The 19,264-nt window shown below is 50.4% G+C and overlaps 1 protein-coding gene across 1 annotated transcript in view; it reads left to right on the top strand.

The window, feature by feature from the left end:
- Window positions 1–17,878, top strand: part of LOC146005646 (cytochrome P450 2B4-like) — a 93,781-nt gene extending 75,903 nt beyond the window's left edge. Inside the window, exons 9-10 of the mRNA XM_083145037.1 lie at window positions 3,997–4,138; window positions 17,363–17,878. Coding sequence (XP_083001163.1) covers window positions 3,997–4,138; window positions 17,363–17,556 — 336 coding nt within the window. The 3' untranslated portion in view covers window positions 17,557–17,878. The remainder of the gene's footprint in view (window positions 1–3,996; window positions 4,139–17,362) is intronic.
- Window positions 17,879–19,264: the final 1,386 nt, after the last annotated feature.

Below are 19,264 nucleotides of genomic sequence, written 5' to 3'. Positions count from 1 at the left end.
CTTATGTAGCGCAGCAGATTCCGTTACAGTGTCTTATATAGCGCAGCAGATTCCGTTACATTGTCTTATATAGCGCAGCAGATTCCGTTACAGTGTCTTATATAGCGCAGCAGATTCCGTTACATTGTCTTATATAGCGCAGCAGATTCCGTTACAGTGTCTTATATAGCGCAGCAGATTCCGTTACAGCGTCTTATATAGCGCAGCAGATTCTGTTACAGTGTCTTATATAGCGCAGCAGATTCCGTTACAGCGTCTTATATAGCGCAACAGATTCCGTTACAGAGTCTTATATAGCGCAGCAGATTGCGTTACAGTGTCTTATATAGCGCAGCAGATTCCGTTACAGCGTCTTATATAGCGCAGCAGATTCCGTTACAGTGTCTTATATAGCGCAGCAGATTCCGTTACAGCGCCTTATATAGCGCAGCAGATTCCGTTACAGCGTCTTATATAGCGCAACAGATTCCGTTACAGAGTCTTATATAGCGCAGCAGATTGCGTTACAGCGTCTTATATAGCGCAGCAGATTCCGTTACATTGTCTTATATAGCGCAGCAGATTCCGTTACAGTGTCTTATATAGCGCAGCAGATTCCGTTACAGTGTCTTATATAGCGCAGCAGATTCTGTTACAGTGTCTTATATAGCGCAGCAGATTCCGTTACAGCGTCTTATATAGCGCAACAGATTCCGTTACAGAGTCTTATATAGCGCAGCAGATTGCGTTACAGTGTCTTATATAGCGCAGCAGATTCCGTTACAGCGTCTTATATAGCGCAGCAGATTCCGTTACAGTGTCTTATATAGCGCAGCAGATTCCGTTACAGTGCCTTATATAGCGCAGCAGATTCCGTTACAGCGTCTTATATAGCGCAACAGATTCCATTACAGCGTCTTATATAGCACAGCAGATTCCATTACAGCGTCTTATATAGCGCAGCAGATTCCGTTACAGTGTCTTATATAGCGTAGCAGATTCCGTTACAGTGTCTTATATAGCGCAGCAGATTCCGTTACAGCGTCTTATATAGCGCAGCAGATTCCATTACAGCGTCTTATATAGCACAGCAGATTCCATTACAGCGTCTTATATAGCGCAGCAGATTCCGTTACAGTGTCTTATATAGCGTAGCAGATTCCGTTACAGTGTCTTATATAGCGCAGCAGATTCCGTTACAGCGTCTTATATAGCGCAGCAGATTCCATTACAGCGTCTTATATAGCACAGCAGATTCCATTACAGCGTCTTATATAGCGCAGCAGATTCCGTTACAGTGTCTTATATAGCGTAGCAGATTCCGTTACAGTGTCTTATATAGCGCAGCAGATTCAGTTACAGAGTCTTATATAGCGCTGAAGATTACGTTACAGGGTCTCATATAGCGCAGCAGATTCTAATGCACTTTACAATTGGAAACAGTAATAAAGCAAACTGGGTAACAACAGACTGACATGGAGGTAGGAGGGCCCTGCTGTAAACTTACAATCTATAGGGGTAAAAGGAGGGATACATAAGGATAGAATTCCATAGCATGGCAGTCCCACCAGATTACAGGACAGTCCTGATGGGATGTAATTAGATATAATGCTACTGGAGGTTGTGTGGGGGTTCCGGAATATGATAGGCTGTCTGAAGAGGTGAGTACTCAGGGAACGCTACTGGAGGTTGTGTGGGGGTAATGAATATGATAAGCTGCCTGAGGAGGTGAGTTTTCAGGGAACGCTTGGAAGTTTAGAGAAGGTTTCTGTATAGCTAACCAGTGAGTGCAGGCTGCTGGCAGGTACAGGTGAGTGGGAGACTTGTGTCGCCACCTTGTCACTTCTCACACACCCCTAAATAAGGATCTATAAGATAGGTGCAGCAATAGCACATTGGATTGTAGACCGAATGCCCTGGGTCCTAGTGCTCAACATGTATACACAGTTCTTTTAGTACAGCAAGATCTGGAGATGGATAACCTGCCCCACCTACAATGCTGTATTACTGCCAGTAGGGGGCACCAGTGTCACCTATGAGGGGGGAATTTTGGCATTTAATGTACATGGCTGAAGTGAGCCATATGGGGTACGCGCTACACTAATTGGAGGTCCATGTCGACAGGTGTCAACACAGGAAAAAAAGCGTAAAAAAGTAATTGTGCTCTATTCACGTGTCAACATTTTGCTTGAGTCGATATTTTGGCGGTGTTGACCAGTTGACTGTCTATCTAGACCTGTAGACCTTTCCATCCAAAACCTTGGTACCTGTAGGTGTGATTCTTGCCCTTTCTGGTCATGTGAGAAGTACAGACCAGTAATAATCAGATACAGTGGGCACCGCGTTCTCTCTGGGCAGCACAGGAAAAGGGCGGGATAAATTGTGTCCCTCATCCAGAGACCGGATCCTTCATCCCTCGTCCTCTGCATGGTCCCTGTATCATTCCTCCCTCATCCTCTGTGTGGTCCCTGGATCCTTCGTCCCTCGTCCTCTGCGTGGTCCCTGGATCCCTTGTCCTCATCCCCTGCGTGGTCCCTGGATCCATCATCCACTGTGTGGTCTATGTATCCTTTGGCCCTGGTCATCTTCATGGTCCCTGGATTCCTTGTCCTCATCCTCTGTGTGGTCCTTGGATCCTTCATCCTGATCTTCTGCCTGGTCCCTGGATCCCTTGTCCTCCTCCTCTAAGTGGGCCCTGGATCCTTCATCCTCATCCTCTGCATGGTCCCTGGATCCCTTGTCCTCATCTGCGTGGTCCTTGGATCCTTCATCCTGATCCTCTGCATCGTCACTGGATCCCTTGTCCCTCATCCTGTGCATGGTCTCTGGATCCTTCGTCTTTATCCCCTGTGTGGTTCCTGGATCCTTCGGCCCTCATCCTCTGTGTGGTCCATGGATCCTTTGTCCCTCGTCCTGTGCGTGGTCCCTCGATCCTTTGTCCTCATCCTCTGTGTGGTCCATGGATCCTTTGTCCTCATCCTCTGCATAGTCTCTGGATTCTTTGTCCTCATCCTCTGTGTGGTCCCTGGATCCTTCGGCCCTCATCCTCTGTGTGGTCCCTGGATCCTTTGTCGCTCGTCCTGTGCATGGTCCCTGGATCCTTTATCCTCATCCTCTGTGTGGTGTCTTCAATTATTTCAAAGGCATTTTATGATTGACTTTCTTGATGGGTGCACCACACCACGACACATCTTTTTTTCTCTCCATTTTCTTCCTTGATTATATGTCCTTTGTCAGTGGTAGCACACCCCTGAATAGAACTCATCTATATGGTTCCAACAAATATAAACAGGGGGCCGATTGCTGATCATACCTAACACCTAACACAGTCTTGTGCAATTGTTTCAAACCTACTTATGTCGCTATGTAACTATATTACTAGGTCACTATGGGCCTTATTTTGGTTCATTCTTTCTGACAAAATCCTTCTTAGATGGACAAAACCATGTGCACTGCAGGTGGGGCAGGTGTAACATGTGCAGAGAGAATTAGATTTGGGTGAGTAATTTTGTTTCTGTGCAGGGAAAATACTGACTGCTTTATTTTTACACTGCAATATAGATCTCACTTTGAAGTAAAACCCCACCCAAATCTAATTCTCTCTGCACATGTTACATCTGCCCCACCTGCAGTGCACATGGTTTTGCCCATCTAAGAAGGATTTTGTCAGAAAGAATGAACCAAAATAAGGCCCTATGTTATTGTTACTATGTCAATGGGGCAGATGTATTAAGCCTTAACAAGAGATAAATGCCAGTGTGATAAAGAGAGATAAACGTCCAGCCAATCACCTGCCAACTGCCAAGCTACAGGCTGTGTTTGAAAAAAGTCAAGTAGGAGCTGATTGGCTGGACGTTTATCTCTCTTTATCACCCTTGCATTGATCTCTTGTTAAGGCTTAATACATCTGCCCCATAGTTACTATGTCACTATACAATAAATACTTTAACCTACTTTACCACAATGGTTTATAGTCAGTGCATTATGTAGTCATTGAGTCTCTCCCCTTCTATGTAGGGAACGACAGTGATCCCATTCATTTCCTCAGTGCTGTCTGACCCCACCCAGTGGGAGACCCCCAATGAGTTCAACCCGGGGCACTTCCTTGATGACAAGGGGCAGTTCCGGGCAAGACCGGCGTTTATGGCATTTTCAGCAGGTGAGACTAAGGTCACTTATTCCGGTGATGTCATACACCATACCGATAACGTTATATAACTGTAGGAGCTGGTCCAGGTCCTGTAATATATTCTATAACGGTACAGTATTATCTGCCCCCCATGTCCCCCAGGCCCTGTATAACCTCTCTCCGGTAACATCATATAACTATAGGAACTGGGCTGAGCATTATCTGCCCCCATGTCCCCCCGGCCCTGTATAACCTCTCTCCTCTCTCCGGTAACATTATATAACTGTAGGAGCTGGGCTGAGGATTATCTGCCCCCCATGTCCCCCCGGCCCTGTATAACCTCTCTCCGGTAACGTTATATAACTGTAGGAGCTGGGCTGAGCATTATCTGCCCCCCATGTCCCCCCGGCCCTGTATAACCTCTCTCCTCTCTCCGGTAACATTATATAACTGTAGGAGCTGGGCTGAGCATTATCTGCCCCCATGTCCCCCCGGCCCTGTATAACCTCTCTCCTCTCTCCGGTAACGTTATATAACTGTAGGAGCTGGGCTGAGCATTATCTGCCCCCATGTCCCCCCGGCCCTGTATAACCTCTCTCCTCTCTCCGGTAACATTATATAACTGTAGGAGCCGGGCTGAGCATTATCTGCCCCCATGTCCCCCCGGCCCTGTATAACCTCTCTCCGGTAACATTATATAACTGTAGGAGCTGGGCTGAGCATTATCTGCCCCCATGTCCCCCCAGCCCTGTATAACCTCTCTCCTCTCTCCGGTAACATTATATAACTGTAGGAGCTGGGCTGAGCATTATCTGCCCCCATGTCCCCCCGGCCCTGTATAACCTCTCTCCGGTAACGTTATATAACTGTAGGAGCTGGGCTGAGCATTATCTGCCCCCATGTCCCCCCGGCCCTGTATAACCTCTCTCCTCTCTCCGGTAACGTTATATAACTGTAGGAGCTGGGCTGAGCATTATCTGCCCCCATGTCCCCCCGGCCCTGTATAACCTCTCTCCGGTAACATTATATAACTGTAGGAGCTGGGCTGAGCATTATCTGCCCCCATGTCCCCCCGGCCCTGTATAACCTCTCTCCTCTCTCCGGTAACATTATATAACTGTAGGAGCTGGGCTGAGCATTATCTGCCCCCATGTCCCCCCGGCCCTGTATAACCTCTCTCCGGTAACATTATATAACTGTAGGAGCTGGGCTGAGCATTATCTGCCCCCATGTCCCCCCGGCCCTGTATAACCTCTCTCCGGTAACATTATATAACTGTAGGAGCTGGGCTGAGCATTATCTGCCCCCATGTCCCCCCGACCCTGTATAACCTCTCTCCGGTAACATTATATAACTGTAGGAGCTGGGCTGAGCATTATCTGCCCCCCATGTCCCCCCGGCCCTGTATAACCTCTCTCCTCTCTCCGGTATCATTATATAACTGTAGGAGCTGGGCTGAGCATTATCTGCCCCCATGTCCCCCCGGTCCTGTATAACCTCTCTCCTCTCTCCGGTATCATTATATAACTGTAGGAGCTGGGCTGAGCATTATCTGCCCCCATGTCCCCCCGGTCCTGTATAACCTCTCTCCTCTCTCCGGTATCATTATATAACTGTAGGAGCTGGGCTGAGCATTATCTGCCCCCATGTCCCCCCGGCCCTGTATAACCTCTCTCCTCTCCCAGGTAACGTTATATAACTGTAGGAGCTGGGCTGAGCATTATCTGCCCCCATGTCCCCCCGGCCCTGTATAACCTCTCTCCGGTAACATTATATAACTGTAGGAGCTGGGCTGAGCATTATCTGCCCCCATGTCCCCCCGGCCCTGTATAACCTCTCTCCTCTCTCCGGTAACATTATATAACTGTAGGAGCTGGGCTGAGCATTATCTGCCCCCATGTCCCCCCGGCCCTGTATAACCTCTCTCCGGTAACATTATATAACTGTAGGAGCTGGGCTGAGCATTATCTGCCCCCATGTCCCCCCGACCCTGTATAACCTCTCTCCGGTAACATTATATAACTGTAGGAGCTGGGCTGAGCATTATCTGCCCCCCATGTCCCCCCGGCCCTGTATAACCTCTCTCCTCTCTCCGGTATCATTATATAACTGTAGGAGCTGGGCTGAGCATTATCTGCCCCCATGTCCCCCCGGTCCTGTATAACCTCTCTCCTCTCTCCGGTATCATTATATAACTGTAGGAGCTGGGCTGAGCATTATCTGCCCCCATGTCCCCCCGGTCCTGTATAACCTCTCTCCTCTCTCCGGTATCATTATATAACTGTAGGAGCTGGGCTGAGCATTATCTGCCCCCATGTCACCCCGGCCCTGTATAACCTCTCTCCTCTCCCAGGTAACGTTATATAACTGTAGGAGCTGGGCTGAGCATTATCTGCCCCCATGTCCCCCCGGACCTGTATAACCTCTCTCCGGTAACATTATATAACTGTAGGAGCTGGGCTGAGCATTATCTGCCCCCCATGTCCCCCCGGCCCTGTATAACCTCTCTCCTCTCTCCGGTAACATTATATAACTGTAGGAGCTGGGCTGAGCATTATCTGCCCCCCATGTCCCCCCGGCCCTGTATAACCTCTCTCCTCTCTCCGGTAACATTATATAACTGTAGGAGCTGGGCTGAGCATTATCTGCCCCCATGTCCCCCCGGCCCTGTATAACCTCTCTCCTCTCTCCGGTAACATTATATAACTGTAGGAGCTGGGCTGAGCATTATCTGCCCCCATGTCCCCCCGGCCCTGTATAACCTCTCTCCTCTCTCCAGTAACGTTATATAACTGTAGGAGCTGGGCTGAGCATTATCTGCCCCCATGTCCCCCCGGCCCTGTATAACCTCTCTCCTCTCTCCGGTAACGTTATATAACTGTAGGAGCTGGGCTGAGCATTATCTGCCCCCATGTCCCCCCGGTCCTGTATAACCTCTCTCCTCTCTCCGGTAACGTTATATAACTGTAGGAGCTGGGCTGAGCATTATCTGCCCCCATGTCCCCCCGGCCCTGTATAACCTCTCTCCTCTCTCCGGTAACATTATATAACTGTAGGAGCTGGGCTGAGCATTATCTGCCCCCATGTCCCCCCGGCCCTGTATAACCTCTCTCCTCTCTCCGGTAACGTTATATAACTGTAGGAGCTGGGCTGAGCATTATCTGCCCCCATGTCCCCCCGGCCCTGTATAACCTCTCTCCTCTCTCCGGTAACGTTATATAACTGTAGGAGCTGGGCTGAGCATTATCTGCCCCCATGTCCCCCCGGTCCTGTATAACCTCTCTCCTCTCTCCGGTAACGTTATATAACTGTAGGAGCTGGGCTGAGCATTATCTGCCCCCATGTCCCCCCGGCCCTGTATAACCTCTCTCCTCTCTCCGGTAACATTATATAACTGTAGGAGCTGGGCTGAGCATTATCTGCCCCCATGTCCCCCCGGCCCTGTATAACCTCTCTCCGGTAACATTATATAACTGTAGGAGCTGGGCTGAGCATTATCTGCCCCCATGTCCCCCCGGCCCTGTATAACCTCTCTCCTCTCTCCGGTAACATTATATAACTGTAAGAGCTGGGCTGAGCATTATCTGCCCCCATGTCCCCCCGGCCCTGTATAACCTCTCTCCTCTCTCCGGTAACATTATATAACTGTAGGAGCTGGGCTGAGCATTATCTGCCCCCATGTCCCCCCGGCCCTGTATAACCTCTCTCCTCTCTCCAGTAACGTTATATAACTGTAGGAGCTGGGCTGAGCATTATCTGCCCCCATGTCCCCCCGGCCCTGTATAACCTCTCTCCTCTCTCCGGTAACGTTATATAACTGTAGGAGCTGGGCTGAGCATTATCTGCCCCCCATGTCCCCCCGGCCCTGTATAACCTCTCTCCTATCTCCGGTAACGTTATATAACTGTAGGAGCTGGGCTGAGCATTATCTGCCCCCATGTCCCCCTGGCCCTGTATAACCTCTCTCCTCTCTCCGGTAACATTATATAACTGTAGGAGCTGGGCTGAGCATTATCTGCCCCCATGTCCCCCCGGCCCTGTATAACCGCTCTCCTCTCTCCGGTAACATTATATAACTGTAGGAGCTGGGCTGAGCATTATCTGCCCCCCATGTCCCCCCGGCCCTGTATAACCTCTCTCCTCTCTCCGGTAACATTATATAACTGTAGGAGCTGGGCTGAGCATTATCTGCCCCCATGTCCCCCCGGCCCTGTATAACCTCTCTCCTCTCTCCGGTATTATTATATAACTGTAGGAGCTGGGCTGAGCATTATCTGCCCCCATGTCCCCCCTGCCCTGTATAACCTCTCTCCTCTCTCCGGTAACATTATATAACTGTAGGAGCTGGGCTGAGCATTATCTGCCCCCATGTCCCCCAGGCCCTGTATAACCTCTCTCCTCTCTCCGGTAACATTATATAACTGTAGGAGCTGGGCTGAGCATTATCTGCCCCCATGTTCCCCCGGCCCTGTATAACCTCTCTCCTCTCTCCGGTAACATTATATAACTGTAGGAGCTGGGCTGAGCATTATCTGCCCCCATGTCCCCCCGGCCCTGTATAACCTCTCTCCTCTCTCCGGTAACGTTATATAACTGTAGGAGCTGGGCTGAGCATTATCTGCCCCCATGTCCCCCCGGCCCTGTATAACCTCTCTCCTCTCTCCGGTAACATTATATAACTGTAGGAGCTGGGCTGAGCATTATCTGCCCCCATGTCCCCCCGGCCCTGTATAACCTCTCTCCTCTCTCCGGTAACGTTATATAACTGTAGGAGCTGGGCTGAGCATTATCTGCCCCCATGTCCCCCCGGACCTGTATAACCTCTCTCCGGTAACGTTATATAACTGTAGGAGCTGGGCTGAGCATTATCTGCCCCCATGTCCCCCCGGCCCTGTATAACCTCTCTCCTCTCTCCGGTAACATTATATAACTGTAGGAGCTGGGCTGAGCATTATCTGCCCCCATGTCCCCCCGGCCCTGTATAACCTCTCTCCTCTCTCCGGTAACGTTATATAACTGTAGGAGCTGGGCTGAGCATTATCTGCCCCCATGTCCCCCCGGCCCTGTATAACCTCTCTCCTCTCTCCGGTAACATTATATAACTGTAGGAGCTGGGCTGAGTATTATCTGCCCCCATGTCCCCCCGGCCCTGTATAACCTCTCTCCTCTCTCCGGTAACGTTATATAACTGTAGGAGCTGGGCTGAGCATTATCTGCCCCCATGTCCCCCCGGCCCTGTATAACCTCTCTCCTCTCTCCGGTAACGTTATATAACTGTAGGAGCTGGGCTGAGCATTATCTGCCCCCATGTCCCCCCGGCCCTGTATAACCTCTCTCCTCTCTCCGGTAACATTATATAACTGTAGGAGCTGGGCTGAGCATTATCTGCCCCCATGTCCCCCCGGCCCTGTATAACCTCTCTCCTCTCTCCGGTAACGTTATATAACTGTAGGAGCTGGGCTGAGCATTATCTGCCCCCCATGTCCCCCCGGCCCTGTATAACCTCTCTCCTATCTCCGGTAACGTTATATAACTGTAGGAGCTGGGCTGAGCATTATCTGCCCCCATGTCCCCCTGGCCCTGTATAACCTCTCTCCTCTCTCCGGTAACATTATATAACTGTAGGAGCTGGGCTGAGCATTATCTGCCCCCATGTCCCCCCGGCCCTGTATAACCGCTCTCCTCTCTCCGGTAACATTATATAACTGTAGGAGCTGGGCTGAGCATTATCTGCCCCCCATGTCCCCCCGGCCCTGTATAACCTCTCTCCTCTCTCCGGTAACATTATATAACTGTAGGAGCTGGGCTGAGCATTATCTGCCCCCATGTCCCCCCGGCCCTGTATAACCTCTCTCCTCTCTCCGGTAACATTATATAACTGTAGGAGCTGGGCTGAGCATTATCTGCCCCCATGTCCCCCCTGCCCTGTATAACCTCTCTCCTCTCTCCGGTAACATTATATAACTGTAGGAGCTGGGCTGAGCATTATCTGCCCCCATGTCCCCCAGGCCCTGTATAACCTCTCTCCTCTCTCCGGTAACATTATATAACTGTAGGAGCTGGGCTGAGCATTATCTGCCCCCATGTTCCCCCGGCCCTGTATAACCTCTCTCCTCTCTCCGGTAACATTATATAACTGTAGGAGCTGGGCTGAGCATTATCTGCCCCCATGTCCCCCCGGCCCTGTATAACCTCTCTCCTCTCTCCGGTAACGTTATATAACTGTAGGAGCTGGGCTGAGCATTATCTGCCCCCATGTCCCCCCGGCCCTGTATAACCTCTCTCCTCTCTCCGGTAACATTATATAACTGTAGGAGCTGGGCTGAGCATTATCTGCCCCCATGTCCCCCCGGCCCTGTATAACCTCTCTCCTCTCTCCGGTAACATTATATAACTGTAGGAGCTGGGCTGAGCATTATCTGCCCCCATGTCCCCCCGGCCCTGTATAACCTCTCTCCTCTCTCCGGTAACATTATATAACTGTAGGAGCTGGGCTGAGCATTATCTGCCCCCATGTCCCCCCGGCCCTGTATAACCTCTCTCCTCTCTCCGGTAACATTATATAACTGTAGGAGCTGGGCTGAGCATTATCTGCCCCCATGTCCCCCGGCCCTGTATAACCTCTCTCCTCTCTCCGGTAACATTATATAACTGTAGGAGCTGGGCTGAGCATTATCTGCCCCCATGTCCCCCCGGCCCTGTATAACCTCTCTCCAGTAACATTATATAACTGTAGGAGCTGAGCTGAGCATTATCTGCCCCCATGTCCCCCCGGCCCTGTATAACCTCTCTCCTCTCTCCAGTAACATTATATAACTGTAGGAGCTGGGCTGATCATTATCTGCCCCCCATGTCCCCCCAACCCTGTATAACCTCTCTCCTCTCTCCGGTAACATTATATAACTGTAGGAGCTGGGCTGAGCATTATCTGCCCCCATGTCCCCCGGCCCTGTATAACCTCTCTCCTCTCTCCGGTAACATTATATAACTGTAGGAGCTGGGCTGAGCATTATCTGCCCCCATGTCCCCCCGGCCCTGTATAACCTCTCTCCTCTCTCCGGTAACATTATATAACTGTAGGAGCTGGGCTGATCATTATCTGCCCCCCATGTCCCCCAGGCCCTGTATAACCTCTCTCCGGTAACGTTATATAACTGTAGGAGCTGGGCTGAGCATTATCTGCCCCCATGTCCCCCCGGCCCTGTATAACCTCTCTCCTCTCTCCGGTAACATTATATAACTGTAGGAGCTGGGCTGAGTATTATCTGCCCCCATGTCCCCCCGGCCCTGTATAACCTCTCTCCTCTCTCCGGTAACATTATATAACTGTAGGAGCTGGGCTGAGCATTATCTGCCCCCCATGTCCCCCCGGCCCTGTATAACCTCTCTCCGGTAACATTATATAACTGTAGGAGCTGGGCTGAGTATTATCTGCCCCCATGTCCCCCCGGCCCTGTATAACCTCTCTCCTCTCTCCGGTAACATTATATAACTGTAGGAGCTGGGCTGAGCATTATCTGCCCCCCATGTCCCCCCGGCCCTGTATAACCTCTCTCCGGTAACATTATATAACTGTAGGAGCTGGGCTGAGCATTATCTGCCCTCATGTCCCCCCGGCCCTGTATAACCTCTCTCCTCTCTCCGGTAACATTATATAACTGTAGGAGCTGGGCTGAGCATTATCTGCCCCCATGTCCCCCCGGCCCTGTATAACCTCTCTCCTCTCTCCGGTAACATTATATAACTGTAGGAGCTGGGCTGAGCATTATCTGCCCCCCATGTCCCCCCGGCCCTGTATAACCTCTCTCCGGTAACGTTATATAACTGTAGGAGCTGGGCTGAGCATTATCTGCCCCCAAGTCCCCCCGGCCCTGTATAACCTCTCTCCTCTCTCCGGTAACATTATATAACTGTAGGAGCTGGGCTGAGTATTATCTGCCCCCATGTCCCCCCGGCCCTGTATAACCTCTCTCCTCTCTCCGGTAACATTATATAACTGTAGGAGCTGGGCTGAGCATTATCTGCCCCCCATGTCCCCCCGGCCCTGTATAACCTCTCTCCGGTAACATTATATAACTGTAGGAGCTGGGCTGAGCATTATCTGCCCCCATGTCCCCCCGACCCTGTATAACCTCTCTCCTCTCTCCGATAACATTATATAACTGTTGGAGCTGGGCTGAGCATTATCTGCCCCCCATGTCCCCCCGGCCCTGTATAACCTCTCTCCTCTCTCCGGTAACGTTATATAACTGTAGGAGCTGGGCTGAGCATTATCTGCCCCCCATGTCCCCCCGGCCCTGTATAACCTCTCTCCTCTCTCCGGTAACGTTATATAACTGTAGGAGCTGGGCTGAGCATTATCTGCCCCCCATGTCCCCCCGGCCCTGTATAACCTCTCTCCTCTCTCCGGTAACGTTATATAACTGTAGGAGCTGGGCTGAGCATTATCTGCCCCCATGTCCCCCCGGCCCTGTATAACCTCTCTCCGGTAACGTTATATAACTGTAGGAGCTGGGCTGAGCATTATCTGCCCCCATGTCCCCCCGGCCCTGTATAACCTCTCTCCTCTCTCCGGTAACATTATATAACTGTAGGAGCTGGGCTGAGCATTATCTGCCCCCATGTCCCCCCGGCCCTGTATAACCTCTCTCCGGTAACATTATATAACTGTAGGAGCTGGGCTGAGCATTATCTCTCCCCATGTCCCCCCGGCCCTGTATAACCTCTCTCCGGTAACATTATATAACTGTAGGAGCTGGGCTGAGCATTATCTGCCCCCATGTGCCCCCGGCCCTGTATAACCTCTCTCCTCTCTCCGGTAACGTTATATAACTGTAGGAGCTGGGCTGAGCATTATCTGCCCCCATGTCCCCCCGGCCCTGTATAACCTCTCTCCTCTCTCCGGTAACATTATATAACTGTAGGAGCTGGGCTGAGCATTATCTGCCCCCATGTCCCCCCGGCCCTGTATAACCTCTCTCCTCTCTCTGGTAACATTATATAACTGTAGGAGCTGGGCTGAGCATTATCTGCCCCCATGTCCCCCCAGCCCTGTATAACCTCTCTCCTCTCTCTGGTAACATTATATAACTGTAGGAGCTGGGCTGAGCATTATCTGCCCCCATGTCCCCCCGGCCCTGTATAACCTCTCTCCGGTAACATTATATAACTGTAGGAGCTGGGCTGAGCATTATCTGCCCCCATGTCCCCCCGGCCCTGTATAACCTCTCTCCTCTCCCCGGTAACATTATATAACTGTAGGAGCTGGGCTGAGCATTATCTGCCCCCCATGTCCCCCCGGCCCTGTATAACCTCTCTCCTCTCTCCGGTAACGTTATATAACTGTAGGAGCTGGGCTGAGCATTATCTGCCCCCATGTCCCCCCGGCCCTGTATAACCTCTCTCCTCTCTCCGGTAACATTATATAACTGTAGGAGCTGGGCTGAGCATTATCTGCCCCCCATGTCCCCCCGGCCCTGTATAACCTCTCTCCTCTCTCCGGTAACATTATATAACTGTAGGAGCTGGGCTGAGCATTATCTGCCCCCATGTCCCCCCGGCCCTGTATAACCTCTCTCCTCTCTCCGGTAACATTATATAACTGTAGGAGCTGGGCTGAGCATTATCTGCCCCCATGCCCCCCCGGCCCTGTATAACCTCTCTCCTCTCTCCGGTAACATTATATAACTGTAGGAGCTGGGCTGAGCATTATCTGCCCCCATGTCCCCCCGGCCCTGTATAACCTCTCTCCTCTCCCCGGTAACATTATATAACTGTAGGAGCTGGGCTGAGCATTATCTGCCCCCCATGTCCCCCCGGCCCTGTATAACCTCTCTCCGGTAACGTTATATAACTGTAGGAGCTGGGCTGAGCATTATCTGCCCCCATGTACCCCCAGGCCCTGTATAACCTCTCTCCTCTCTCCGATAACGTTATATAACTGTAGGAGCTGGGCTGAGCATTATCTGCCCCCATGTCCCCCCGGCCCTGTATAACCTCTCTCCTCTCTCCGGTAACGTTATATAACTGTAGGAGCTGGGCTGAGCATTATCTACCCCCCATGTCCCCCCGGCCCTGTATAACCTCTCTCCTCTCTCCGGTAACGTTATATAACTGTAGGAGCTGGGCTGAGCATTATCTGCCCCCATGTCCCCCCGGCCCTGTATAACCTCTCTCCTCTCTCCGGTAACATTATATAACTGTAGGAGCTGGGCTGAGCATTATCTGCCCCCCATGTCCCCCCGGCCCTGTATAACCTCTCTCCTCTCTCCGGTAACGTTATATAACTGTAGGAGCTGGGCTGAGCATTATCTGCCCCCATGTCCCCCCCGGCCCTGTATAACCTCTCTCCTCTCCCTGGTAACGTTATATAACTGTAGGAGCTGGGCTGAGTATTATCTGCCCCCATGTCCCCCCCGGCCCTGTATAACCTCTCTCCGGTAATGTTATATAACTGTAGGAGCTGGGCTGAGCATTATCTGCCCCCATGTCCCCCCCACCCTGTATAACCTCTCTCCGGTAACGTTATATAACTGTAGGAGCTGGGCTGAGTATTATCTGCCCCCATGTCCCCCCGGCCCTGTATAACCTCTCTCCTCTCTCCGGTAACATTATATAACTGTAGGAGCTGGGCTGAGCATTATCTGCCCCCATGTCCCCCCGGCCCTGTATAACCTTTCTCCTCTCTGCGGTAACATTATATAACTGTAGGAGCTGGGCTGAGCATTATCTGCCCCCATGTCCCCCCGGCCCTGTATAACCTCTCTCCTCTCTCCGGTAACATTATATAACTGTAGGAGCTGGGCTGAGCATTATCTGCCCCATATCCCCCCGGCCCTGTATAACCTCTCTCCTCTCTCCGGTAACGTTATATAACTGTAGGAGCTGGGCTGAGCATTATCTGCCCCCATGTCCCCCCGGACCTGTATAACCTCTCTCCTCTCTCCGGTAACATTATATAACTGTAGGAGCTGGGCTGAGCATTATCTGCCCCCATGTCCCCCCGGCCCTGTATAACCTCTCTCCTCTCTCCGGTAACATTATATAACTGTAGGAGCTGGGCTGAGCATTATCTGCCCCCCATGTCCCCCCGGCCCTGTATAACCTCTCTCCGGTAACATTATATAACTGTAGGAGCTGGGCTGAGCATTATCTGCCCCCCATGTCCCCCAGGCCCTGTATAACCTCTCTCCTCTCTCCGGTAACATTATATAACTGTAGGAGCTGGGCTGAGCATTATCTGCCCCCATGTCCCCCCGGCCCTGTATAACCTCTCTTCTCTCTCCGGTAACGTTATATAACTGTAGGAGCTGGGCTGAGCATTATCTGCCCCCCATGTCCCCCAGGCCCTGTATAACCGCTCTCCTCTCTCCGGTAACATTATATAACTGTAGGAGCTGGGCTGAGCATTATCTGCCCCCCATGTCCCCCCAGCCCTGTATAACCTCTCTCCTCTCTCCAGTAACGTTATATAACTGTAGGAGCTGGGCTGATCATTATCTGCCCCCCATGTCCCCCCGGCCCTGTATAACCTCTCTCCTCTCTCCGGTAACATTATATAACTGTAGGAGCTGGGCTGAGCATTATCTGCCCCCCATGTCCCCCCGGCCCTGTATAACCTCTCTCCTCTCTCCGGTAACGTTATATAACTGTAGGAGCTGGGCTGAGCATTATCTGCCCCCATGTCCCCCCGGCCCTGTATAACCTCTCTTCTCTCTCCGGTAACGTTATATAACTGTAGGAGCTGGGCTGAGCATTATCTGCCCCCATGTCCCCCCGGCCCTGTATAACCTCTCTCCTCTCTCCGGTAACATTATATAACTGTAGGAGCTGGGCTGAGCATTATCTGCCCCCCATGTCCCCCCGGCCCTGTATAACCTCTCTCCTCTCTCCGGTAACGTTATATAACTGTAGGAGCTGGGCTGAGCACTATCTGCCCCCATGTCCCCCCGGCCCTGTATAACCTCTCTCCTCTCTCCGGTAACGTTATATAACTGTAGGAGCTGGGCTGAGCATTATCTGCCCCCCATGTCCCCCCGGCCCTGTATAACCTCTCTCCTCTCTCCGGTAACATTATATAACTGTAGGAGCTGGGCTGAGCATTATCTGCCCCCATGTCCCCCCGGCACTGTATAACCTCTCTCCGGTAACATTATATAACTGTAGGAGCTGGGCTGAGCATTATCTGCCCCCATGTCCCCCCAGCCCTGTATAACCTCTCTCCTCTCTCCGGTAACATTATATAACTGTAGGAGCTGGGCTGATCATTATCTGCCCCCATGTCCCCCGGCCCTGTATAACCTCTCTCCTCTCTCCGGTAACATTATATAACTGTAGGTGCTGGGCTGAGCATTATCTGCCCCCATGTCCCCCCGGCCCTGTATAACCTCTCTCCTCTCTCCGGTAACGTTATATAACTGTAGGAGCTGGGCTGAGCATTATCTGCCCCCATGTCCCCCCGGCCCTGTATAACCTCTCTCCTCTCTCCAGTCACATTATATAACTGTAGGAGCTGGGCTGAGCATTATCTGCCCCTATGTCCCCCCGGCCCTGTATAACCTCTCTCCGGTAACATTATATAACTGTAGGTGCTGGGCTGAGCATTATCTGCCCCCATGTCCCCCCGGCCCTGTATAACCTCTCTCCTCTCTCCGGTAACGTTATATAACTGTAGGAGCTGGGCTGAGCATTATCTGCCCCCATGTCCCCCCGGCCCTGTATAACCTCTCTCCTCTCTCCGGTAACGTTATATAACTGTAGGAGCTGGGCTGAGCATTATCTGCCCCCATGTCCCCCCGGCCCTGTATAACCTCTCTCCTCTCTCCGGTAACATTATATAACTGTAGGAGCTGGGCTGAGCATTATCTGCCCCCATGTCCCCCCGGCCCTGTATAACCTCTCTCCTCTCTCCGGTAACGTTATATAACTGTAGGAGCTGGGCTGAGAATTATCTGCCCCCCATGTCCCCCCGGCCCTGTATAACCTCTCTCCGGTAACGTTATATAACTGTAGGAGCTGGGCTGAGCATTATCTGCCCCCATGTCCCCCCGACCCTGTATAACCTCTCTCCTCTCTCCGGTAACATTATATAACTGTAGGAGCTGGGCTGAGCATTATCTGCCCCCATGCCCCCCCGGCCCTGTATAACCTCTCTCCTCTCTCCGGTAACGTTATATAACTGTAGGAGCTGGGCTGAGCATTATCTGCCCCCCATGTCCCCCCGGCCCTGTATAACCTCTCTCCTCTCTCCGGTAGGGAAACGTATCTGTCTTGGAGAGAGCTTGGCCCGTATGGAGCTGTTCCTGTTCTTCTCTGCCCTGCTCCAGAAATTCACCTTCTCCCCACCCCCCGGGACCCCGCGCCAGGACAGCAAGCAACTGAAGCAGAACAAGGTGGCAAACCGGTATTTCTACCAGCTCTGCGCTACGCCCCGCTCCCTGGTGTCCTAGGGACTGTCCTATAGGCCTTGCCCAAAGAGCGGACACTCTACGGACAGCAGGCGTGTGATGTTCCTCAGGTGGTTTTGTGAACTGCTGTGTTTTTAGGACACACTGTATTATACTGCACAACAATTAATTAAGTTAAATACATTTCCTAATTATATAATGCTGCTGCTGATGAGGATGGTGAGGATGATGATGAAGATGAGGGTGAGGATGATGATGGTGTGATTACTGCTGATAGCCATATTCCCACATCTGGGCACTGTCCTGCTTGTTCCGCAGAGGACTGAGAGGAGACCTATATAATAAATCCAGTACGGTAATATGATCTATTGTCACTAACTGTCATTATATGACATAATTGGACCACTATTGTTACTGTGATCACTCATTGATGTTTGACTTCTGGTACTGTATAAAGCAATGTGGGGCTGCTGCAGGCTGCATGTGCTGTATGGGGGGTCCTGGGGTATATGCCTGCTATATGAGCACATACTGTACTCCCAGGAATAAGTACTATTATACAGTACTGCAGGTACTAATACACATTAATCCAGGTACAGAACTATTCTAGAGTACAGCAGATACTAATCCACATTGTTAGAGGTACAGTACTATTATACAGTACTGCAGGTACTAATACACATTAATCCAGGTACAGAACTATTCTGGAGTACAGCAGATACTAATCCACATTGTTAGAGGTACAGTACTATTATACAGTACTGCAGGTACTAATACACATTAATCCAGGTACAGAACTATTCTGGAGTACAGCAGATACTAATCCACATTGTTAGAGGTACAGTACTATTATACAGTACTGCAGGTACTAATACACATTAATCCAGGTACAGAACTATTCTGGAGTACAGCAGATACTAATCCACATTGTTAGAGGTACAGTACTATTATACAGTACTGCAGGTACTAATACATTATTGTAGGTACTGTACTATTATACAGTACTGCAGGTACTATTATACAGTTTTTCAGATACAGTACAATTATTCAGTACTGCAGGTACTATTACACAGTATTCCAGGTACATTACTATTATACAATACTGCAGGTACTATTACACAGTATTCCAGGTACATTACTATTATACAATACTGCAGGTACTATTACACAGTATTCCAGGTACATTACTATTATACAATACTGCAGGTACTATTACACAGTATTCCAGGTACATTACTATCATACAATACTGCTGGTACTAATACAGTATTGTAGGTACTGTACTATTATACAATACTGCAGGTACTATTACACAGTATTCCAGGTACATTACTATTATACAATACTGCAGGTACTATTACACAGTATTCCAGGTACATTACTATTATACAATACTGCAGGTACTATTACACAGTATTCCAGGTACAGTACTATTATACAGTACTGCAGGTACTAATACACAGTATTCCAGATACAGTACAATTATTCAGTACTGCAGGTACTATTACACAGTATTCAAGGTACAGTACTATTATACAATACTATGGGTACTAATACAGTATTCTAGATATAATACTATTATACTGTACTGCAGGTACTATTACACAGTATTCCAGGTACATTACTATTATACAATACTGCAGGTACTATTACACAGTATTCCAGGTACATTACTATTATACTGTACTGCAGGTACTATTACACAGTATTCCAGGTACATTACTATTATACAATACTGCAGGTACTATTA

The sequence above is a fragment of the Crinia signifera genome, chromosome 5 (genome assembly GCF_055691185.1).
Source record: "Crinia signifera chromosome 5, ASM5569118v1, whole genome shotgun sequence".
Lineage (NCBI taxonomy): Eukaryota > Metazoa > Chordata > Amphibia > Anura > Myobatrachidae > Crinia > Crinia signifera.
This window is presented reverse-complemented; position numbering and strand designations above follow the sequence as displayed.